General features: G+C 37.9%; 1 protein-coding gene across 7 annotated transcripts in view; it reads right to left on the bottom strand.

Annotated features, from left to right (window-relative positions):
• The window catches only part of ATP8A1 (ATPase phospholipid transporting 8A1), a 233,177-nt gene that overhangs the window by 157,821 nt on the left and 48,726 nt on the right, over positions 1-26,630 (bottom strand). For 4 of the 7 annotated variants that reach the window (XM_045056434.1, XM_045056433.1, XM_019829564.3 and 1 more), the window contains 4 exons: positions 14,658-14,698; positions 8,542-8,615; positions 2,560-2,629; positions 1,377-1,504 (listed from right to left, as the gene is read on the bottom strand). In XM_045056434.1, coding sequence (XP_044912369.1) covers positions 1,377-1,504; positions 2,560-2,629; positions 8,542-8,615; positions 14,658-14,698 — 313 coding nt within the window. The other 3 variants (XM_019829563.3, XM_019829566.3, XM_019829567.3) reach the window with 3 other exon arrangements.

Genomic DNA, 26,630 nt, shown 5'->3' with positions numbered 1-26,630 from the left:
CAGAGCCCGACGCGGGGCTCGAACTCACGGACCGCGAGATCGTGACCTGGCTGAAGTCGGACGCTTAACCGACTGCGCCACCCAGGCGCCCCTCTATCCTTCTTTTATTACTCTTTCTTGGTAACTCTACTTCAATCACGCTGTCCTCCCTGAAATTTCATACCTACTCCAGGCACATTCCCACTTTAAAATGATGCAATAAATACAACTAATAATTTGCGCTGACTATTCCTTCTGTCTGGAATTCTCTCCCTCCAGATGTATAAATGGCTAACTTACTCTCCTCCTACTCACAGGCCTCAAATGTTACCTGATGAATGAGGCTTACTACAACCATTCTAACTCAAAAGTGATTTGCTCTCAAGGACACCCAATCTGCCTTGTCCTGGGCTATTTTTTTTTTTTCAAAGCATTTATCACTTTCTAACCTAGAACAGAATTTTCTTATTTATCATTTGTTGTCTATTTGCCCTTTCCTTACTGCAAGAAAGTAAGCTCACAAGGACGGGCATATTTATCTCTTTTGTTCACTGCAGTCTCCTGTTCCATCTCTGTACTTAGCCTACCTAGCCCACTGGGGGCTTGAGAAATACCGGTTGAATCTATGAAGAGAGAGACAGGAAAGAGAAGTGGGAAGGAATGAAGGGTAGAAAGGATGTAACAGTAAAGATAACTGTAGATGATAACACGGCCTAGAAAAGAGCATATGGAATTATACAGAGAAGACAAGAAAGACAAGAAATTATCCAGTACAGTCAACTCCTTGCGGGTAGAATCTGAAATCTTTGAGGCACCTAGAGGTCACAGGAAAGGACCCAAGCCATGGAGACTGCAGATAGGCCTATGACATAAGTACCCTGGCCAAAGAATATGCCACTAATTAATGTGCCACAAGCCTGGCATATCCCTGAAAATATCCAATTGTCATCTTGAGGAACTCTTCAGTTGTACCATATGCATGGAGTTAAGAGCTAACATTTCTGCAAAAAGACTCTTGGTAGAAGTAACACAGAAATACTTAAGAGGTTTTGAGTGTTCAAACTTAGAGCATGAGAAAATAATATGCACCCAGGCTTGGAAAACACTCAGCAATACACTGAGACGCAGTGAATTCTGTTTTTTGTTTTGTTTTGTTTTTTATGTTTATTTTTGAGAGAGGGATACACAGAGCATGAGCAGGGGAGGGGCAGAGAGAGAGAGGGAAACACAGAATCTGAAGCAGGATCCAGGCTCTGAGCTGTCAGCACAGAGCCTGACGTGGAGCTTGAACCCAGGAACTGTGAGATCACGACCTGAGCCAAAGTTGGACGCTTAACTGACTGAGCCACCCAGGCACTCCTGAATTCTGGGTTCTTATAAAGACCAATTTTACATACCTATGTCCATCAAGCCTTATGTTTCCAACAAAATCGTACAGATGTCTGTTTGGACTTTCACACTCGATTCTGCCAGAAATTCTCATCAAACTGTCAATGTCTTTTATATCTGATGTTGCTGGTAAGCCCTGTTTAGAAATTTTTTAAAAAGCAAAAGAGTATATTAATTGCATTGTGTGCAGGAGGAGGGGGATTCTGAATTCATCTCAGTCTTAGGATCTAAGAGGTCCCACTATTTTATAAGCAAGTCTCCTCCCTTACACAATACTGTTTGTCAAATCATAATTAAGGGTCACCTTCCTCTCTACTTGAACACAAGAATAGGGTAGCTTTTGTGAAAGATCTAAAACATACTTGAGATTATTAACTTGACTGCAAAGATATTTTGAAGTCCTCAAAGAACTGTGTTTCCAAAAATAAAATTAATATTTAGCATTACACAGTCTGCCTGCTGAATCTCAAAAAGAGAATGCAAAATAAACAGAACTATGTCCAAAGAGAATCATTACATTTCTTTTCTGTTAGTCCACTGAGAAGGAAAACTCATAAATAGTTCCTCCCTCTGGCCAACTAACTTCTACTGGCTGGCAGTGAACAGGACCCCGCTTCCTGGGGCACTCTGAGTTCAGGTGCCCTGATGACCTACTTCCATCACATCCCAAACTTCTCACTTGCGATTCCATCATCCCCCTAGAACCCCAGAGAGTACATTTTTAAAAGTCTCCTCCTTAAAAAGACCGTTGCTTTCTATCGGAGATGGTATGAGAAGCAAATACAGAAATCCTAACTATTCCCTGAGATTAGTGAGACTTTTAGAACAGCAATGGAAACTATGCCTTTTCGATACAGCAAAGCCAAATAATAATTTGGGCCAGGCGAATGGGGACGATTAAATACGCGAACACATGTCAAAGTACTTAGAACTACTAAAATTATCATCGGGCTGTTGGCTATTACATGAAATATTAAAAATGTTACAAATAATATCTGTGTGATGGACTATATTTAATCAGGCAAGTAAATCTGAGTCGTCATCTCAGTCAAAGACACCTCTTCATAGTGGCTCAGCAAGAAAGTATTTGCAATTAGATAGTCACTTCAATTCAAGACAACACCAGAAATAAAGCTCTTGATTCCATGTAATAAATCAGTAAAAATTACATAAACCTGTATTAGATCTTACCTGCCTAATTTTCAGGTTTGTTTCACCATCTAAGTTGGATGTTTCAATGTAGCACATGGCCTGGGGCTCACTGTTATTTAAAATTGAAAAGCAGAGAGATTTAGTGGGGGAAGAAAAGCAAAATAATAACTTATTTAAATGCTTAGACTCACTGAAGCCTTTTGTTTTAAACAAAGCTTTAGTCGTCTAGTTTCATGATGATTTCCATTCTAAGTGCTAAATGCTGGGAGGCAGAACCCATGCGTCACAACTCATGGATCAGCTTTTCAGCTAGAACGACCACAAAGCAATTTCCTGATGCCAATCAGTACTGATCTTCAAGCTAATGTGGATGATTAGATTTGTCATGTGATACTTAAATTGCTCATCCATAACGACACGACACAGACTGTATCTGAAATGTAAAAGCAGTTTTGTGTCCAGCTTTATCTTTAGCTCAAAAATATCAAGTGAGATTTCATGCTTGTAGCCCATGTATAAATTGGTTAAGGAAAGTGATTAGAAAATTCCAGATTGCTGCTTCTATAAACTTTCAGTGACTACCTTTTAAGAAAAGATGAACAGGATCATACGAACCATAATATTTAAATTTTAAGGCTACTTTTAAAAACTGTGTGAGATTTTACAATGGAAGTAGCTATATACTTTAGACACATACTTCTGTTTTTGTTTTTTTCTGCTCCTGTTCTCTTTCTTAAGGTTATTTCAGAGATTCTTGTGGCAGAAAAAGCTAAAACTAAAACCAGCCAACTTGGCCATATTGCTCCTTGACCTGCACCTAGGAGGTCCATTTCATGGGTCCCCACCAGAATGTGTTTGGAAAAGTTTAGTGAGTGGTGGCTGGCAGAAGGGATGCACATTCTCCAGCATTATCACAGGTACTACATCCTGGACTGTGTATATATCCTTTCCCTTCACAATCTGACTTTATGTGCCCAGCAAGTATAGACAGGTGAGTCTGTCATCTAATTGTATCCTCAAGTGTAAGGAAAAACGTTCTGAAGTTAAATCAATCTCATTAGCACTTGGTTATACAATAAGCCTTAGTAACATCATGGAAGTATAAATGTAATCTCTGATAAGCATATGTATTCAAAGTTAGAACGGAAAAAGTTTGTCAGTTACAAATACCTGAATCTTCCAATCAACTTCCAATTTGTACATGTGCAAAACACATTATTTCAAGTTTCAGAAATGGGCAGGTAGCTTAGTTTTGTGGCCTGGAGATTTGTGAAAATTGCTGAAACATACGGTCAATGATCAAATATTTTACAGATTCATTTTAATGTAACTTTGCAAGTTCTTCAATTCACTCAGTGGATTTTTTTTTCTCCCATAAGGGCTTATATTTTTTTCCCAACTGGAGAAATTTTTCAGTATTTATATTTTCGCTCTATTATATTCAACATATCATCTATCCAACATTTAACTTGGCTCTAGTAACTGCTAATTTATAACTTATATATACATTTGAAACATAAATGGCTTATGAAATTTTAAAACATATCTTCCGACAATATAGAAGCATGGTGACAGATGTTAGGTGAACAATGCAGATTCCATACTTTGCCAGTAAAATGCATTAAAATATTACTGATCAATATGTCCAAGGCCATTCTCACATTAAAATGAGACTACCATTCTATCTTTTTTTTCACAAAGCAATTTTTCTAGGACTTTACATGACTAGGAAGTTAAAAAGTTAAACGGCTGACTTCTATTTGAAGTGGGGCAAATAAAATATGCATCCGAATTCAGAACATTCTTAATCCCTTAAGACAGCTGTTACTGAAGCAGTTCTTAATAGTGTTATGAAAAAGCAGCAAGAAGTTTTACATAAGGGATCATGCTACATAATAAATATTTCAGCAAATTATGGTGACATCCAAACGCAAGCTACAGTCAGAGAGGCAAAGCAGGCTTTTTGATTAGTAAGTGGAAAGATGAAACAAGATGCATATCACAATACAGACACTGGTAGACGGCTGAACTTTACCATGGGAACATGCACTTTGCCACTAGTAACAAGTGGGATAAAAACTGATCCCAAAGCATGCGGTACAAAATGTACAACATCCAGCTTTGTGCAGGGGGTCCTCTGTAAACCCTATACAAGCCCAAATTATAGTCATAATTGCTGAAGGGATTCTACAGAACTCACAGTAAGTTTCAAATATAAGAATAAGGCAAAATTTCAATGACTTCATTTCATGAAAAGCTTAACACTGTTCAAAACAGTATCCTGGAGAGGTATTAAATTCAGCCTCGGTATTTAGGCATGTTGTTAAATATGGATATATATTAATGATGCACAGGAAATTAAAATCTACCTTTACTGGCATGCCTCATGAACTCCTATTGAGAACAATAGGAGCTGAATCTTCCCACCTGAGGGACAAACAGCATCCAATGTTGCATTCATAAAAGGCCTTTAAAACATTTGTGAAATGTCTATCTCCAAGAAGTATAAAAATTTTTGTGTTTTACAGGAAGAGACATAGAACTCAACCATCTTTGGGTGTAATTGTTCTCTGCTGTAGGGTGAGGATCCACATACACACATCCTGTACGACTCAGTGGTTCTAACCTTGAGGACAGGCTGATGAGATCTGCTGGGAGATGTTCCCCATTGGTCACTTTCACTATTTCCCCTACTGCCACCTACAGGTCCCAGTTTAAAATAATTGAAACGGAAAAAAAAAATGAAAAACAGAAAAAAGAAGAACCAAACAAATGGACAAAAGAGACAGAAAGTTTGAAATTATTATAGAAAATAATACATGTTAATAAAAATGTCTAATGTCCATTTTTTTCAAAATTTATTTTGATCAGGTCTAAAGGCACAAGAAAATGTGAAATATTAAAGGATTACTCAATTTGAAGCCCAATTTTTAATGTGGAAACTTTTGCTCCTTTTTTAAAGTTTATTCACAAGACTGTCTTCTCAAAAACAAAATTTTATATAGTTACTTTTATCTTACAGATTTTCCTTTCTCCAATTCCTCACTCTCACGCCATCTAGTGTATGACCACTCCCACCCAAGAAGGAAAGAACTGTGGGAACAATTCTTTGAAAAACCAAGTATATTAGTCCTCTCCACCACCATCCCCAATACACTTAAAAAAAATATTAGAAATTTTCTGATTCTGAAACATTTTGAAAGTTAACTGCATACATATCATTACCTTTAATGCAAAGCTGTAAAGACATGGGTTTTAGGAAGTTAGAAGGCGTAATCACAGCCTTTTGAGTTGTTCAATAATTCATTAAGTCTTGGTGATGCATTGTCTTAAAAGGGTAATAAGCCCAGGAGAAGTTTTTCAGAGAGGGTATGAAATAGACATGCCACGAACCTGTGTGGACTTGAATTAACAGCTTGAGTTATTTTACTCTATATTTTACTTTCTAAACATATATGCATTTGTTATAAACTAAAACTTGTTTCTTCAAATGGAAGTGAAAAATCAATGAAACACAGTAACTTTCAACAATGTTCATGCTTTTTTTTCAAACTACCTCAGAAAGGGTGCACTATTAGTAGTTAATAACTGAAAATATTTGGAAATTAAACTGTTACAAACTGTTGTTTACGTTTACTGTTAAATAATGCTCATCTGCAGGTGAGAATCACCATGTCCTTATTCTGATAGTGGACAGTGTGGCATAATGAAGGGATCAGATTAATTAGGGATTAAATATTCCCACCTTGACTTAGTCGTTAAAGTTAAATAGCAAAAAATAAGACTTGAAGTCAAAGTTACGCTTTCTGTTAAATGAGGACACAAACTTCTACCTATTTGTTAAGGTTAACGTACATTCACAAGAGTAGTGTAAAACTTTTTGAGAAAAAACAACCCTGAAAGGTGGCACTTTGCCACTGGGATATAAATACATAATGGAAGAGGCTTTATACTTTGAGTCCTACTAAATAACTAAATGCAATGAGTCACACAATCTTTTAAGAAGTAATAATCTTTGGAGGAAGTTAATCTCTGTGGCTGCTATAGTAAGATATAGAAACTATTGGGGCACCTGGCTGGCTTAGTTGGTGAAATATGAGACTTGATCTTGGGTTGTGAGCTTGAGCCCTACGTTGGGTGTAGAGATTACTTAAAAATCCTAAAAAAAAAAAAAAGATAGAAACTATTTCCATCTACTGTATCTATACTTATACTACAGTATCTGTGAGCCACCAGTGAGTGTTTTTAACGTTGAGGAAATAACTCCTGTAAAAATGCTCCAAACTTTAAAAAAATATGAGCACAGACCTTTCTGGGAGTTTCTGGGGGTGGATAGAGGCTGATGAAAAGTATTTTTTAAAACTTTCAATTCAAAATTATGTATAAAGTCAGGGCAATATAGTCAAGTATCTTCATGCTTTGGAGCATACAAAAAATAAAAAATGTAATTAATGGTACACATACATGATATTCTCTATGATAAATTATGTCTCTCTGATAGGCGTAATCAGGAAAACACGATTACTTTCTTAAATTGCTGGAATGCTGTATTATCACTTTGAACTTTGACCATTTAGATGGTCAGTCATCCACTACATTTATCAAACTTTTATTTAGTACCACCGAGTGCCCATTGTTCTGTTGGCTAGGCATTCTTACAACTTAAATAAAAACTTACTGAATCTAAAGAAGAAGGAGAATCAGGGAATATTAGAGTTTCGTCATCTACTCCTTCTTCCTCACTTTAAAAGATGTGAAATCAAGGCCTGGGAGATGAAGTCTTTTGTTCAAAATCACCAAGCCAGGGTAAGAATCCTGATTTCCTGTCTCCTAGGCAGAGTGTTCTCTAGTACCTGATGCCATCTGGTATGTTGAGGCAGTGACAGCAAGCTCAACCGTTAAACTCATTCTCACACAGCCACATGTGGACCAGTACCTCTACTTCAGTTTTAGAAACCGACCCTAATTAAAGCTATGAGCAAAGAAAATTAGTAATGAAAAGGCTGATTTAGAAACCCATTAATTTTAATTTTTCTGGAAATAAAATCTATAGGTGACACAAAAATCTCCCAGTTATAAAGTATGAAAGTACAACTACCTACAGTACTTCAACTACCCATAGACTTATTTCTATAAATATCTGGAGAACTTTTTGCTCGGTTAAGTCTCACTAACTTGTTATAAATCCAATCACTTTAAATAATGACCTGATTAAATAGATTTTGAAAAAAGGACACTGTCCATATTTATATGTGGATTTTACAAATAAAACTGTCCAAGGAAATGATGATAAACAACCTCTAAGATATTAAAAAACATTTTTCTTAATTTATATTAGGACCAGTTTTACAGTTTTTAAACCCCAAACCATTTGAAAACCGCATTCTTTAAAAGGTAATGGTGCCATATGTTCTGAATACTAATTCATGACTGTCTTAAATATGAATAAAACAAAAATTATCTAAATTCAGTCATGGAAAGGATTTAAAAGAGCAAAATACTTCAATTTTTTTGTTGTTGTTGCTGTTGGAAGAGTATGGCGTTTCAAAAGGTATGACGACAAAAAAGAAAACATTCATCCATTTTCTTGCACTAATGTCCCATAAAGATCAAGAAAGTTTGGAGGGATATATTAATGCATCATAGAAGAATTTATCATGAACAAGGACTGCAAGATAAAAATCAATAGAACCCCATCCATGTATTATATAAAATAAGCAACAGGAAATCTCATGAGTTAGTGGTCCACACACAAGGATCTGGATGTAGCCAGAGAGAGAGCAGACTTCTAATTGTAATGATAACTTTTGAATTACACAGGATAGTACCTATCACTTATTCTATATGGCAAATAAGAAAGAGTCCATTAAGTCCAATCAATTTTTTAATGTTTAATTCAAAATCATTAGAGAGGTTTGAAATTCTTCGTTTATTCCTTATTTCCTTGGAGAAATCACAAGGTCAATGCAGGGTAGAGAAACCATCCTCTACACTGTTTGAGCATCAGTAGGTAATCTCTACCTTGATGAGAGAAGTACAGTGTCAGCAGGTATATACTCTTTGCCTTTTATTATAACTATATCTCCAACATTTACCTGAAAGAAAACTGGGAATTGGTTAATTATCTGCATTGAAAGATAGTTACAAATATACAACCCACTGTATTTAAGCATAGAACACAGTAAAAAATGGTTACTGGCAAACAAGAACCACTTATCTTCACAAAACGGCATAAAATGATCTAGGAGTGAGGCCAAGGATGGGACAGTCCTTTAAAATATGAACACTGTATCTTTTTTTTCCAACTACAGGGCTTAGCTTAATAAATCCATCCATTTTATCCACTGACATCTCAACTTCTCACGTTCTCTATGACATAAAAATAAAAAGGAGGAATTTACCAAAGGTGATCTTTACCCTGCTTAAGGAAATCTCAGTGCAACTGGAAAAGCTACCTACCATATGTATGATCATTATTCCTCATGATGGTCTTATAAAATAGGTTTTGATTATAATTTACAGTTTAGAGAGGGAAAAAAAGAGAGTCTTCTTAGCTTCTAAGTTATTTCCGTAAGATCACAGTGAGAGGAAGAGGTTAGACTCAAACCCTTATCTGACTGGCTGCAAAGCTTGATTTTGCGTAAGTAAATATAGTAAATCTATGTTGTAGTTTAAATTAAAAAAAAAAAACAGCTTAATATCTTCCTGGCTTTTCTACCCAGTAGCATTTTTGTGAACATGTCCTAAAGACACATTAAAGATATAATAAGCCCAGAAACTTTCTAGAGGTGATTTAAGTGATATAGTGTCATAGAGTTTTGAGCAAACATTAGGACTCCAACTAAGTCACAACTGGACCAAGTTACACTGATAACCACTCTCATTAGATCACGAAAGTGCCCTGTTAGGAGCCAAATAAACCTCCAAATAAGCTTCAATACTTAATCAAGAGAAGAAAAGTCTTTTTTTTGTTATTGTTAAAGCCTTTTTGTTCTTTCCTCTCTCAACTTTTTCTTGAATCCTAAAATAACACTTTATTGGATGGGGGGGGAGGAGAGAATTGTGTCCTCAGTAGGAATCACAATAAGAAATTATTGCAGAGTCAGACCACTGTGGTTACTTTATATGCCGGGGGAGGAAGTTAGGCAAGGTTGGAGGGGGTCTTCTCGTGTATGGTATGTATGTTGGCTATCCAGGTAGGGAAGCTCCGATTCAAGGGAGATTTTAGCTGAAATCTAGATGATTGGAAACGGACAAATTTCCAGGGACGTTGGAATCAAACACACCAACCCTCAAAAAAGGGGAAGTAACAAAACCCCAGCAAATATAGGTGTAAACAGGCCAGTTATGTGTTGTGATCGTACTCTGATAGCACCCAAGATCAAGAAGTATAAGGTCAATGGAGCTACGGCATTTGGAGAGAATGTTACCCAGGCTACCATTTAAATGTTCTTTAATCTCTTATTGCATGTTAATGTTTGCTACCCAATCAGACTATATGCTTCATAAAATCGAATAGTTGTCCACATTATAGTGTAAGAGTTTAACAGTCAGACTTACAAAAATCCCTTACTGATCCCACTGCTTTCCCACATCTTTATTCATTGTTAAGACAAAAGCAAGGCTTGTGGTCATTCAACTGAGGACTGAAAGAAACTATTAGCACCTTACACGGTATGAAGTAGTTAGTTACTCAGGGGCCTGTGAAAACCAAAGGCTCACCACCGAGAGCTAAAGCAGTTCTTGCAGTACTATGAGGACAGCAGGGAACTTACCTGCCCCCTCCTTATGATGCCTGTTTTAGATCGCTTCTCAAACACGACCAAGCACCTCTCTTTCTTTTTTTGGTTTTGCATTCCTAATGTGGCATTCCCCCTTTCCAGCCTAGTGTGTGCATAAGATTAATGGACAGAAGAGAAAGTCAAGTTGGTACAAATTCCTTGACCACATGTTCTCAGTGGAGGAACATCATGACAAAGCACTTAGTTCCCCAAATATTGATGTTAAGGAAATATTCAGGGCTTTAGACCACCACCTTGAGCCTTCTCAAGTCACTGACATTCATACCTACAACTGAGGATTATGTAAAAGAGTAAGTTTATCAAACTGTAATGGACTGATTTAGAATCTTTGTCCAATTATAGACCCCAGCATATTAATATTTTTACTAAGGAATTTTTGGAGACATAAATTCTAAATCCAAACAAAAGCATTTCATGCTGGAAACTTCATGTCTTAAAGCAGCTTTAGGGAGTGACCTGTACACCTGCAAAAAGCCCACCACTCCATACTTCTCTACAAAGCCAGGAGAATGTGCTGAGTCTAAGACCCCTCCTAAATTCTCCAGCTGCAACTATCTCCAAAACCTGTGAACAATTTCAGCTGCATCTCAATTTGAAGAACTAGACTTTGCGGTCAGGGCCATGGAAGGCAGTAGCTTACACGTCAAGAGTGGAGATGCAGTGCCTTGTATAGGGCTTTGTCACTGCAATACTTGCTTTGGAAGTCAGACAGTTTAACTTTGTGCAACAGAGAAAAGTCTTCAGGGCAAAACTGGAGAGATGAACTATTAATGTCTGAGAGCTGAAGTGTGCCCATCTGTGAATGACTGGACGTATGCTGTGCAAAACTGCAGGTCCTCTGAGGACAATTAAAAGGTAGCCGCAGTAGCCACACATTTAGAAAAACAAAGAAATCAAGTCCTGAAAGAAAGCCCCATTAGCGCCGCTAAGGGTAATATGCTTATTGTATTACCCTGGCATGAGGATCAGACTCTTGGTTTCAGTTTATTGATTTTATTTTTAATTGCACAAAATGTGACATAAGCTAAAGAGAAGACTTGTCCCACAACCTGGCTAACCCAACAAGCAAGGCTGCTTGCCTGTCTACTCAGTGTTCAATAAACCATTTTTACCTAGTTGACATCTTAGCGTAAATGCCTCTGTTCTTCTCACCTATGATTATATTTCACGACACAGGGACCCTCATATGTCTTGCTTGCTGTTCACTGCTTGGCACATACACTCAATAAATATTTGCTGAATGAATGGTATAAAATCTTTCTATGATGCCACAGTATTTGAAATTACAGCTTTTACTTATCACAAAATATGCCAGAGTGTAGAATGTTGTAATTTAAAAAACATTTTCCCAGGGCACCTGGGTGGCTCAGTCAGTTGGGTGTCTGACTTTGGCTCAGGTCATGATCTCGCAGTTCGTGGGTTTGAGCCCCATGTCGGGCTCTGTGCTGACAGCTCAGAGCCTGGAGCCTGCTTCGGATTCTGTGTGTCTCTCTCTCTCTGCCCCTCCCCTGATCACTCTCTGTCTCTGTCTCTCAAAAATAAAGGTTAAAAAAAAAATTAAAAAACACTTTCCCTACTGGTGGATATCCATATTAGTTTACCTTTTCATCGTTATAAAAAATGTTACAATAAATATTTTTATGCATGTACAGGTTTTTTCCTCTACTTAATCATTATTTTCTCAGGTTAAATTCCCAGAATCCCCTTTTTATGATTCTCAATATGAAGACCTAAATTATTAATCCACAATAGTATGTGAATGAAATACTTCATAAAACAAAAAATCTTAAGTAAAGTAGAAGTATAGCAAATGAGACACCAATATTGCTTAAATTTGCAACTTTCATAACTAGGTTGATATTACACTGAGTCTGGTTGCTTATTACAGATCTTCTTGCTTATTGCCAACTTTTATTTCCTATTTATATAACAATTTCAATCTTTCGTCCTATTTGGTGCAACTATTTTTCCCTATTGTGCCTAATTATTTGTGGTGGCTTTTGCTGTGCATTTTTAAAAAAATTTATAGGATCAAATTCCAGACAGCTTGAGATCTTGCTCTTCTCCAAATATTTCTTGAAGTCTTTATTCTACCTGTATGTTTTTCAAGACCAACATTTTAACATTTAAGCCAGCTGGAATTTATTTTAGCATGGGATGTGACTTAGATATAAACTGCATTATTTCTTGAAACTTGCAAGTTGGTGATTTCCAACATCATTTATTAAATAATTATTTTATCAATGATTCTTTGCCCTGTTTATTAAATATTAAATGGGCTTTATTTCAGGGCATCCTAGTCCCTTTTCTTCTAGTCTATTTTACTCTATTTATCAATGCCTATTTTGGCAACAGAACCATACTATCTTAATAACTTCTGCTCTCCATTTTACTCATCCTTGCACACAGCTCATTTTCCCAAAATATTCTTCTATTTTCTTGACTGTTTCTTTTTGAAATTAAGATGAATAATTTAGTCAACTCTTGAGGAAAAAATAATAATTTCCCTGGGATTATATTGCACCAATACTTTGGAACAACTGGTACTTTTGGTTTTGCTAGGAATTTGACATAATTGCCCATTTATGTCAACGCTTAACACCTAAAAAGCTTTGATGTTGTCTTTACAAAGGTCATATACATATCTTAAATTTATTTGTAAGCATCTCACATGCCACTGGGAATGAGATCTTTCATTGTATTTTTCTAATTTGATATCTCCAACAAAAGAAATGCTGTTAATTTTGGAGTATTTATCTTGAATTCATCATTGAACCAACTTTTAAAAATTCTAGTTAATTAAGTATCTAATACAAATTATTAAGTAACATCAGTTCATGCTGGCTGGGTAACTTTTGGCAACACTTTAAATTTTATTCGTCTGCTTCTCTAAGTGGGATGCGCAGGAAGGGTGTGGCACTGATCTCCAAGACAACAAAGAATGCTAACATTATGGGTAATCATGGGCTGCTGATTTCTTGTCTGTGAAAAACTGAGTTACAGTAATTCATTCAATCTTGAAATAATGGAAAAAAAAAGACATCAGTAAAACAAGACATTGTAATAGGCTAATTTTAGAGGAAAGTCATGCATGCTTATCTCCTGACTTTATGACTGCTTACTTTGGATAAGATGGTAAGAAACTGATATATCAATTTATTAAGAAACGTGTCTAAGCTAATTACTATGACAAACCTAGTAAATGATACACATTTATAATACAATTCAATTCGTCATACTTGATTACATCCTACCAATCTTCTAAAATGTTTAAATCCACAAGTGCCAAAGAAGAGCAAAAGGAAACTTCTTTTGAAGCAATGTTTTGAGCTTTTTCATTTTTTTGTTGTGCTTCTCTGAGCAGTGACTATGACAGGACTAAGGAAAGCACAGTCAAGGTATTTTCCTCTTTGTTACTTTTATGTCAAAGACCAGAGAGAGTAGTGAGTTTTTAAACACGCAGGAAGGGAGATGTCAATCTTTATTTTGGCCACTGATTTAAAATGAGAAAAATGCAATCAACTGAGAGGGAATTTGTTCCCTGCAGGGACACAAGGTGACTATGAACATCACAGGGCAGGATTAAGGGAATGGCCTTTAAGCTGCTGGGAAATACTGGAAGGCAAGTAACCAGCTCAGTGGGACACCTAAGCTGTTCCTAGCAATCTCAGAAAACAAAATCCCCCAGGTAGAGTGGCTTTGCCTCCAAAAGTCTTTCACCAAGTTATAAAGGTTCTTCGCTTGCGAATAGAGTTAGACTCTAGTTAGACTAGAGTTAATGGTCTTCCAGGACTAAGGGAGAACTAGTAATAATTGCTTACCTTTTGAAACTGAGGTCTTAAAAGCACTTAGATAACACATGTTAAATGATGACTCAACTCACTAACTGCCATGTTACACGTCCTGTGAGCGTGTTAACCTCTCGAGACTATGGAATTGATTTCCAGTTCATTAGAAAATGATGATTAGGTTAGTAAGTTGTTTTTTGGTTTTTTTTAAAGGAACTCTAATTCTTAGTTTTGCTTGGACAGTAGATGATTAAAGCAAAAAGTTTCAACACAAAACAGTTCATGGTTAAATGAAATCTATGAAAAACAGTACTCAAAATATACTATGAAAAACAAAGAATTCCAAATATTACTTTTCAAGTCTTTCTAGCGTATTTCAGAATTAAATGAGAGTGACTAAAGACTCCATGTATGTTGACAACATTAATTACTAAACAGCTTTCGTATCAGAATTCATGACATTTGTTTACATCACACACAAAAATTGTATCTATTAGAGTACACATCGATGCACTTCTTCTGGAACAAAATAAAAATCAATGCATACCTTTTCCCAGTGCACAATTTCCCAAGCACCATTTCTCAAAACTGGAAAAAGAAAAGGTGACATTTTTAGAAACATTTTTACTACTTATTAAAAGCCTGCTTCTGAGGAAATGATCATTTTAAATGGACAGCTTCAAAAAATGAACCAGCAGCAATTTTTATAGATTTAAAAATTAATTTTGACAGCAAAGATGGTATAAAATGACACAAAGAATTAAAAAAACAACCCATGCACATTTTAGATCCCACAATAAAACATTACTAGCAGAGGGTAATCTCACTGGTGCTCAAGGGCTTTCTTGAGCACAAAGAAGAATTACAGGCCACGGCTGGAGGAGAAAGCCACACAAATGATGTGAAAAGGGAGTGACAAGCTAAAAGAGCATTTCAGAAGCCATACAGTAGCAATGTTTAAAAAAAAAAAGAAAGGGTTGACAGGCACAGAAGAAACAGATTTCACATTGGTTAGTAAAACTTTAACACATAAACAGATAAAGAATTTGCGCCTTTAGTTTTCTAATGGTGCAAAATTGCCTAAGTTTCCATATTTGGTTTACTGAGAAGAAATGAAAGAAGAGGCTACTATTAAATTATGATAGAGGGATACTTTATTAGTGTCTTATTACTGCTTCACAGCAGTAACGTTGCTCAGTACATCTTTTTTCATCCCCAGTATGTGTCTGTGGCATAATATTGAATATACCAATAGACACTAAAAGATAAAAAAAAAAAAAAAAAAAAAAAAAAAAAAAACAGTAAAGATAATAATGCAAGGTAGAAAGTATAGCACTTAGTACTTAAGGAATAGGTCAAGGTCAGTCAACAAATTATCCCCACAGTAAACTGCACGAGGGCAAAGCCAGTATTTGCACCATTTAATAATATTCCCTGGAAACAGCACAGTCCCTGGTGCAAAGGAGCTACTCAGTAAATATATGCAGGAGAAATAATTGATCGGTACAAAACTTTAGATTCAGATTCTTTTGATGTTAGGAAAGTTGCAACCTGAGCCCTCTGAGGTAAATCACAATGATAATAACCTCCAAAATGTTAAACAGCAAAAACAGCATTAGTCACATACCAACAGGTCTTGCAGTCAGTATTACGATATAAATTAGTTTAATGTAAATACAATCTTTTTTGCTTTTCAAAATTCCCTGAACACAAGGCTGTGTCTTATTCATTTTCTCATGGTACCTCACAGCACTCCTAGTAAGACACTCAAATGTTTGTTAAAGAAATGAATAAGTCCGACAATGAATATCCTACAGTGCATTTTGGTGAATCCATTTCATTAAATTAAAACAATAATAATTCCACGTTGAAGAGCTAACACTAAAATATTTCCAGTACAATTTCTATAACTATATGACCAAGTTAAAGTTCCAATTTTTACAATATCGTACAGTTATGGGTCAAGGATCTGAACCACAGGCATCCAAAAGTGATCACTACATTCTAATACAAAACTCTAATGCCCACAGAGTTTATCAAACTGATCCCAGGACTACACCTGCTCCTTAATGCTGTTCCCTGAGTACAAGAGGGTCAGGGCATGAGACAGAGTAAAAGGCCATGGGTACAGATGTCGTCTGTCACTGCTTAGCAGTGTCTTTCTCACAATTAGTTGTTACAAAGAATAAAGAATAAATGAGAGGGCTCTGCCTTTTAATGGCTTAATCCAGTAGCTACAATATAGTAAGTACACTTCTCAACAAAGACAGCTAGCCAAGTGCTGCTCAAATCAACTATAACTAAGATTAACTGACACTGCATAATGGGGTCAAATTTGCAGTATTTTAAATTAGAAAAATATTATTCAACAGCAGCCAGAGTCCTTTACTGCCATTTAGTTTCTTCTGATCCTATCTCATATATTCCCCCAATTGCAGTACTTGGGTTTTTAAAAAAATCAGTGCCCAATATTTCTAGAATTGAAATTTGGCATGAAAATGAAGACTTCAGCTTATCTGGAAAGCTCAGAAGGTCACTCAATTCCCGCCTGAGCCTCGAACAGAGCAGTGGCCACCTTTCTCCATGGGGCTCACCGCATTCATGGTTTCCTGTGTTCTCATACCCAGCCTGCTTCCCTTATTTAGGGCAACTGCCTGGCTCATGCCTACGAGGTTTTCTTTTATTAACTGAGGTATAACAAAATGTACAGATCTTAAGTGTTCAATGAGTTTTGAAAACTGTAAACACCTGTGAATCTACCACTCATCACAACATATAAAACTTCAGAAAGATCCCTCACGCTCTTTTACAATCCATCCCTCCATCTCTAGAGGCAAATATAAATTAGTCACCATAGATTAGTCTTACATTTCGTATACATGGACTCATACAGTATGTGTGTATCTGAGATTCTGTCTATGTGTAAGTGACGAATCATTAAATTCTACACCTGAAACTAATATTATACTGTATGTTAACTAACTGCAATTTAAATAAAAATCTGGAGAAAAAAAATATTTCTCCTTAAAGTGAAAATTGAAAAAAAAAAGATTTTACATTTTCCTAATTAAAGTAACATGGTGCTGTACTAGATAGATTTCTAGACTCTGTATTTATTTTACTGATCAATTTGCATATCTTCACAATACATGGCATCTTGATTATTGTAACTTTATGGCAAGTTTTGACATTAAGTAAATCTTCTATTTTGTTCTTTTTTTATATAGTTTTGGCTATTCTACGTCCTTTGCATTTCCACATAAATATTAGAATCAAATCATTAATTCTTAAAACAATACCTCCTGAGATTTTTGATGTGGGGCTTGAGTCTTTCAATCCCTGGACAACCTCTATCTCTGTATTTATTTACATCTTCATTAATTTTTCTCAGATTTGTTTTCGTAGGTTACCGTATAGGAGTCTTTCATTAAATTTATCTATTGATATTTGATAACTTTTTCTTATATTGTAAATGGTATATTTACTTCATTTCCCACTGGTCACTGGTAGTCTATAGAAATGAATTAAACTTTCATATAATGACCTTGCTATCTGGTAATTTTGTTAAATTCACTTATTAATTTAGATAAGGTTTTCTCACTGTTTTTGTAGCAATACTTTTAAGAAACTTAAATTCTTCTGATTAGTGATGCTATATTGTTGTTTGAGGTGGTTTTATTGTTCTCATACGCCTCACTGTTCATCTCTTTATTTTTAAAATCTCTTCTGCTCTTATGTAAAAAAAAAAAATCACTGAAAATTAGGAAGACGTTTTACTACTAAAAATTTCCTGTTGATTCTATGTCTTGAGCATCTCCAATTCTGCATCTCCTCCACCATCACCAACACCAGCACCCCTACTTGAAGCAACCATCATGTGCCCCCAGCTAGAGGTCTGCATTAGCCTCACCATTAGTTTCCCACATTCACTCTTGATCTGTTTCAAATTTAGTGTCTATAGCATAGCTATAATAACTATATATAATGATTATCTATATTTGTACAACTATGGATTATTATGTATCAGTCCACATATCCTTACATACACACAAATATATATATATATATATTTATATATATAAGCGATATATATTTGTATATATTTTATATATTATGTTATTTATATATTATATACTTTATATATTTATATATTATATATTTATATATTTTATATATTTATATACACATTATATATTTATATATTTATACATATTATATATATTTACACATACTTAATATACATATAAATATATATGTAATATACATATATAATATACATATAAACGATTAGGTCACCCCTTGCTCAAAACTCTTCAACTGGCTCCCCTTGGTTCATAAAACAAGTCCAAACATCTAGAAGGCCTTTGATTAACAGCTCCTGTCTAGTCAACCACCACCTCCCGTAGCTCCCTCTGCCCCTCCTCATACCCTGTGGTGAAAGCAACATGCTGTTTCCTGCCTCAAATCCTTTGCACATTTCCGTGACTGGAACCTTCCTTCCCTCCATCCTCACCTAGGTAACACCTACATAAGTTCCAGATCTCAGCTTTAACACAACTTTTCAAGGGACACTTCCTGACACCCACTCCTTTACCACTCCCCTCAAGTCCAAATAAGCTTCCTGCACTTTTCCTTCAGAGTATTAAGGCAGTTTTACTATGTATTTAGTTGAGAGACAATTTATGTAAGGGCCATCTCCTGCCCAAGGCTGTAAGCGCTATGACAATGGGAACATTTTCTATTCTGTTCACTGCTGAATACCCCGTGTTACAAAAGAGTGATACAAAGGCACTCAGTGAATACTTGCTGGATGGAAAGCTGGATTCACTAATGTGTTTGGGACCATATGAAGCCTCAGTAATAGTTACATAGATTTACTAAAGATACAACCCTGCCTCCCCAGTAAATCCCATGTTAAAAACAACATATACACAATGTTTACAAAAGAGCTATATGACAAAACAAGTTGGTAATTCCTCAGAAAGTTAAGCACATAGCTACCATAAGACTCAGAAATTCCACACCTAAGTATGTATCTAAGAGAACTGAAAACATATGTTCACATAAAAGCTTGTACACAAATGTTTATTGTAGCATTATTCATTCATAATACCCAAAAAGTAGAAACAACCCAAATGCCCATAAATTAATGAATGGTTGAATGAAATGGGGCACATCCACATGATGGAATATTATTGAGCCATAAAAAGGAACGAAATGCTGATACATGCTACAGCAAAATGAATCCTGAAGTATGCTAAATGGAAGCCAGACATAAAAGGCCACATATTGTATGATCTGATTTGTATAAAATGTCAAGAATAGATAAATCCATAGATACAGAATGTAGATTAGTGGATGTTGGAGGTCTGTGGAAGAGAGGAGTGGGGATTTAATGCCTACATGTATGGAGTTTCTTTTTGGGGTGATGAGAATATTCTGGAATCAGTGGTAACGGTGTATAACTATAAATACATGAAAAAACCAATGTATACTTGGAAATAATGAATTTATGCTATGTGAATTATAACTCAATAAAAAACAGCTACATTAAACGATGCCAATGAACTCTTTAAACACTTGCTTAAAATAGACTTCTCAGTTTTATAAGTTCCTAAAATGATTCCAGTGTATGGACTATATATATATATAGCCAGCGTGAGCAGTTGGAAATGTTTATGTAACCATCGGGTGCACTAACATGAGTGTCCTCTGATGTCAGCTCCAGGCCACCCCTTCCAGATCTGTAATCTAAACGAGCCCTCCTTGAAATGCTGCCACTTCGCAGATGTTTGTTCGTTCACATCTAAAAATAGCCCTGAACCACTCTACTGGGTCCCACTGAACAGGATGGAAGTGTCATAACAGGCTTCCCAAACTCAGCAGACCAGCCAGGGAGTCTTTGCTCCACTAATGAGGGTGGAAACCTGTAGTACTTTCGCAGAACCATGGAAAACAATCCTCCAAACCTGCTTCATGTCCCCCTTTTCCCTCTGCTCCTTCCCCGCATCCTTGCTCCCAAGGCTTCTTTCTGCACAACTGATCTACCTCCTTCCCTCAACCGACCTTGCTGCACTTCCTTCACTCTCAATCCACCTGTCCTCCTACTACCTCCTAGGGGCTCTCTGCCTCCACCCAAACGTTCCCACAAAATTCATCGTTGAAGAGATACACTGGAAGATGTCGCTGGCTGCAAAAAAACGTGCACGTCTAAGAAACTTTTAAATACATATTCAGTGGACGATGTTTTCTATCAATTATAAAATCAATGCATGTTTGTAACAAGCCAGATAGAGCTATATAACAGGTGAGCTGACATTCTCTCATCACTTGCCACTTTCTTCAGCTGAGGAATACTAATTGATGCATCGTCACATACCTTTCTCTAGACAAACATGAATATACGGGGGTGCCTGGGTAGCTCAGTCAGTTAAGTGTCCCGCTCCTGAATTCGGCTCAGATTGCAATCTCATGGTTCATGAGCTCAAGCCCCATGTTGGGCTCTGCACTGATAGTATGGAGCCTGCTTGGGATTCTCTCTCTTTACCTTTCTCTCTGCCTCTCCCCTGCTCACTTGCTCTCTCTCAAAATAAATAAATGAACTTTAAAAAAAGAACATGAACATATGGACTTTTGTTTTCTTTTCTCTAAAAATTTACTTCTCTGCAGCTTGGTTTTCCACTTAACATGCCACAGATGCTTTCAGAACAAAGCACAGAGATGAGCCAGTTTTGAAAAACAAGCCACTACATGGATACGTCCATTACAATGGGTCAGCCAGCTGAACAGTCTTGTAAGACTCTGTAGAACATATCCACAAAAAGCTTTATCAAGATAGAGGATATGGTGCAGCAGAAACATGAAAGGACAGGGAAGCATCAGGAGTCTGAGAAACTTCCAGGCACAGTTCTCCAGGGTCTCTTCACACTCATCTAGGACACAGATTTTGAACCTCCATTAAATGTACAATAAATCTTAATTTTAAGGAAGCCTGGAGAAAAGTTTCCAAGAGGTCTTTTATAGCCCCTAGTCAATTAGCCAAAGCAGACTGTATAACAGGATAAACCAAGTAAGCTATCAATCTATACATATCCTTAAACTAAATAGAGAAGCTGGTCTTGGGTGCCTCTGGGGGAGTTTCAAACCCTAGACAGCACTTTATAAATCACCAGCTAGTGCATCTTGTTCTGCTCACGGCCAGGTGTCCCAGAGATAAGCATTGGGTATTTCAGTCCAGCTGTGAAACAACTCTGGTTTACACAACAGCTAGACACTAATGTATTTAACTATCTTTCTTTTTTTAATTTTTATTAAAATTTTTTTTATGTTTATTTTTGAGAAAGAGAGACAGTACGAGCAGGAGAGGGAGAGAGAGAGGGAGAGAGAGAGAGACAGAATCTGAAGCAGGCTCCAAGCTCTGTGCTGACAGCTTAGAGCCCGACACAGGGCTCGAGCCCACAAACCGTGAGATCATGACCTGAGCCAAAGTCAGATGCTTAACCGACTGAGCCACCCAGGCGTCCCTCAACTATCTTCCTCTTGATGGAAATTCTGATTTCTTTTTTTTCCCTACCACCTCAAACAACACCGAAATATATTTATATGACTGTATTCTATTGGACAGGATCCTAAGAGGAAGATTGCTGGCTCTGGGCATTTGTGTCTATACTTTTATCAGACATCAGATATAAACCACATTACCAGCCCAAGAATCCTGTGCAATCTATACTCTAACATGCAACATATGAAGTTCACTGACTAAACCTAGACAAGCACAAATTGTTATCAATCATTTGGTTTTTGGCAATCTAAATGGGTATTTGTTATCTATTCTGAAGGCTATAGTGGCCTGGATTAGTCAAAGTGTAAATTACCTTTATGTCTCTACACTGAGTTAGAATTCTAACCCAGTGCGGTAACATTGCTTTGAATGTACTACAGACCCTCGCTGCTCAACTAGTGGTCCAGGGACCTACAGCATCATTTGGAGGCTTGTGAGAACTGAGAATAGGTTTCTACCTTCTCCTTTTCCCTTTCTTTTGTTCTTGAAGTATAAAACTAGAACCAGAAATAAAGACCGGAAGTGCACAGCTTTTTTCAAGCTTGAGGCTAGACCCATCTTAGGATACAGAATTCTGAGGAAATTGAAAATCAGCTCATGACATATAAAACGTTTCTGTACAAATGAAGGATTGAATACTGGCTAAAGATAAAAGTCAATCATATAATTCACTTTGTCTCTACTTCAGAACTGGTTCCTAAACACCCAACCATAGAACAATTAAAATAAGCAATATCACGTGTATTATGCTGGTGACTGAAATAACAACGCAGCTATTTTTAATCACTGACCTCCTCTGACCCAGCTGCAACCACGTTTAGAGGAAGTGAGAAATTATGCTGGGTGCTTTTCTGAGCTTTTAGCTTTTCCGGGACCCAAAGTACTTACCCCATACCTCTAGAATATCAGAGTTTAAGAAGGTGAGCTGTGGGGATGATTAGCGATGCCTAGTGAAGGGGGCTGAAAGCAAGCCATGGCAGAATTGAGAATGGCCTGTCCTATGGTGCATTAATGGCTCATTCCTTTATTGTTTTTCATTTTTTAGTTTTTTTTAATGTTTATTTATATTTGAGAGAGAGAGAGTGAGCGAGCATGAGTGGGGGAGGGGTAGCAAGAGGGGGTGTCAGAGGATCTGAAGCGGGCTCTGTGCCGACGCAGTGAGCTCGATGTGGGACTTGAACCCACGAACCATGAGATCATGACCTGAGCTGAAGTTGGACGCTCAACCAACCGAACCAGCCAGGCGCCCCTAGCTCATTCCTTTAAATGCAAAACTCCTCTCTGCAGTTCCAGCCAAACACACCTGCTACAGTTTTCACTCGGGCTAATTAGTCTGACAGCATGCAGAAGAGAGCTCAGACTTTCAACAAATACCTCAAACGTAACCTGTTTTTACTTAGCAGGATACTCCTTAACAGCTTTGTTGTAATGGATTTCTGTTTTGAAATGAAAACATTCTGTTAGAGTCCCTTGGGAGTTCCCTAATCAAAGGCCCTGGAGAAACTGGCAGGCTCTCAGGACCCAATCAAACGCTGCACAGGTACAGGTGCTCACTTAGAGTCTAACACTGGGCTTCTCAGAGAGAAGCTGTCACCACTGTAAATGAAAGAGTTCATCACTGGGGCTGTTACTGAAAGTCGCTGGGGTGCCATTCGTGGGCAATCATGCTACTTCTTTAAGTGGGTAACAAGAGGCGAGTTATCCGAAAGGATGATGGGCACCAGCGAGGTCACAGAGGATGGAGAAACCACAGAAAACGTAGTACACTCTGGTTTCTACTTGGTTGTAAGCATTAGAGAGGAGTTTCAGTGCCTTGAGGAGGACAGGGCAGTGCTGAGACTGTGCCTTTGAGCTTCGCAAAGAAAGAAAACCATCATACCCATATTAAAGCATCAATTCAGTCACTATGTAGACCCTTGCATTCCAAAGACAGTTTTAAGGCAGAAATCTCTCTGCGGCATAAGCTGACATTGCACAAAACTCTCCTGTGCGATATCTGCATGGTCAGTGAGGAGCCTGCTTGGGATTCTCTCTCTCTCCCTCCCCTGCTTGTGCACTTGCTCTCTCTCAGAATAAATAACTTAAAAAAAAAAAAGGCAAGTCAAGCAACAATCTGCTTGGAGTCCGCCAACACAAAAGACAAAGGGAACTTTCTGAATTCTGCTCTTATCCCTCTTTCTACATATGGCTTTTCCATCCGTGATACTACTTCTATTACCCACTTACAAAACTTGTAACAATGGACCTCACTGGCAGCATCAGTGTCCCTGAGACCTTCTTAAGAATGAAATCCTGGGGCCCCTGGGGAGGCCTACAGAAACTCTAGGGGCATCTCCCAGAAAGCTGTTTTTGACCAGTGACTTATAAAAACGAAAATATGGGTGAGATGATGTGATCAGAGAGCACGAGGATCAGCAATCCCCTTTTCTCAAAATGTTTCCCCTCAATCCTGCTCACGGAGTCATCTATCATTCGCTTTTTCCCTCACTGACTTGAACAATTCCTTGAAGGAAAGATCTCCCTCCACTGCCGCAGTAATCAATCCATCCCACCTTTCTTGCAGCCAGGCTCTAGCTCTGCAGCTTAGAGCTGGGGCACCTGGGAAGACTCACGACTTCTTAAATGCTGGACGTAGTGGGTGTCACAGTCTAATTCGGTGGTATTTGCTGCTTGACGAGGTTCCTTCTCCTCCGCTGAGCCCAGGTGGATCTGTTCCCTGTGCATTTTCCTTTGCCTTTCCGTCATCATTGCCCCACCCCTCTCCTTGATTCAGCAAGAGTCGATCTCTTGGGGCACCTGGGTGGCACAGCCGGTTAAGCATCTGACCCTTGATCTCAGCTCAGGTCATGATCTCGTGGTTTGTGGGATTGAGCCCATGTTGGGCTCTGTACCAAGAGCATGGAACCTGCTTGAGATTCTCTCTCCCTCCCTCTCTCTCTCTCTCTCCCCCTCCCCCACATGCTCGCCCGCACACTCTTTCTTTCTCTTTCAAAATAAATTAAACTTAAAAAATAAAAGTTAACCTGTCTGCTCCCCGCACCACCCCAAATTCTTCTTTCAAAAGCACAACTAGGAACCTAGCCATGCTCTTCAGTATTTCTTTCCAACTTCTCCACGCTGGTTTTCAAAAGCCTCCAAAAAAGGACCCTAACTTGCCTTCCAATGCTTGCCTCCACTGCTCTGTGACAAGTATCTTATGCTCTAGCTGAAATAGACTATTTCCCAGAATACATCTCAGGCCTTCCCACCTCCTCCTGAATCACCCACTGCTACCATTCCAATAGCTCTGCTTACTGAAAGCCCACTCGTCCTTCACGAGCCTGGAAAATGACATTTTGGAATTCCCACCTCTCTCATTCGGTCCCTTCTAGTTTTTCGATCTTGTATCATAGTATTAGTGGGCATCTTACGTCTCTGCCAGATCATCATTTCCTGTAGAACAAGAACGCAGACTGGTTTCTTTCTGTGTTTTCTGCACTGGGTCTTATACAAGGTGGATGCGCGGTGAGGACTTTACTCATGTGAAATAACTAATGTTCGAACTTTGGATCACACCTGTTTTTCCTCTTTAACAATGGCCCTAAATTTCCTCAGTGGTTTTTTGTTCCTCAGTGCGCAACTTTTATTTATGGGACAAATGGAAGACAATCTGGGGTTGTATTCCCCTCATATAAATGCCTGGTCTCCATCCAGAGCTGTTGCTGAAAATACCTAACCAGTTCAATTTATACAACTCTAAGATCTTTGTGACAGTTTGAAAATATTAACAGTCTTACAAGTGTCTGAAAACATTATTTAGGCCATACATGTGCTCCATTTTTAAGCCTGATGTTTAAGATCATGGAAGCACTAGTTTCTAGGAACTATTTATAGGTAAGACAATGCACATGTGGCAGAGTATATGTTCAGGCCTACTGCACAGACCAGATGTGGGGAGACCTCCAGGGAGACAAAAAGGCAGCACTCCGGCTTTTTCAACAAGCAGTACAGTGGTACTACCTTAAGTCCCTTAGCATGGGATGAACTTAACCGGATGGATTCAGCCTGATGGTAGGCTGTTTCAGGATTAATGTCCTGAAACATATTCCACCTAGGCCAACTCAACACCTTTTTCACAAAGGGCTTTAAAGGTGAAATGGTTTCCAGTGGGAGACAGGCAACTACGTGCCCTGCAGGGAAGAAGCCCCTTAGTGGCTATCAGCCAGTACCAACTCAATTCCACTTCTGAAAAGGCTGATGTAGCTCCAGGGAAGGAAGACACAAGTAAAGCTGAGATCTCCTATTTTTAGCTACATGCCTACTTGTTGTTGTCCTTTTCTACATTAAAACTGAAAAACAACTATTAAAAACCTACTCTAGGGGTGCCTGGGTGGCTCAGTCCCTTTTAAGCTTCCGACTCGACGTCAGCTCAGGTCATCTCACGGTTCATGGGTTCAAGCCCCATGTTGGGCTCTCTTCTGATAGCTCGGAGCCTGCTTGGGATTCTCTCTCTTCTTTTCTCTCTGCCTCTCCCCTGCTCACGCACTCTGTCTCTTTCTCTCAAAATAAGCAAACCTTAAAAAAGTTAATCTCATGTCTGCTACATGATAGAGCAATGTATGAAACAATCTAACTAGGAATTTCTGGTGGTCCTCGTTCAACTATGGCATCAGATCAGGTGACTGACGGGCTGCCAGGTGTCACAGGTGGCTCCAATCCATTCTCCCCTGTGAAAGGTATACACTCCACCCTTCAGGGAAGACAGCCAAACCTGGGATTTTAAAAAAGCAAATCTGTTTCATTGGGGGACATTTTTAATTTTAAGATCCTAAATATCTCTCTCAGTCTGCACCTGAACCCCATTTTTCCCCAGGCGTCCGTATTGTGATCTTGTGTGAAACTAGTGTTCCACTTGAAATGCTGGCATGCTAGCCACAATAGCATTTCAAATATATGTTTACATATTCAAAAGAGAAGCAG

Source organism: Felis catus, chromosome B1 (assembly GCF_018350175.1).
Source record: "Felis catus isolate Fca126 chromosome B1, F.catus_Fca126_mat1.0, whole genome shotgun sequence".
Taxonomy (NCBI): domain Eukaryota; kingdom Metazoa; phylum Chordata; class Mammalia; order Carnivora; family Felidae; genus Felis; species Felis catus.
Note: the sequence above shows the minus strand (reverse complement) of the source record. Positions and strands in the feature narration are given on the sequence as shown.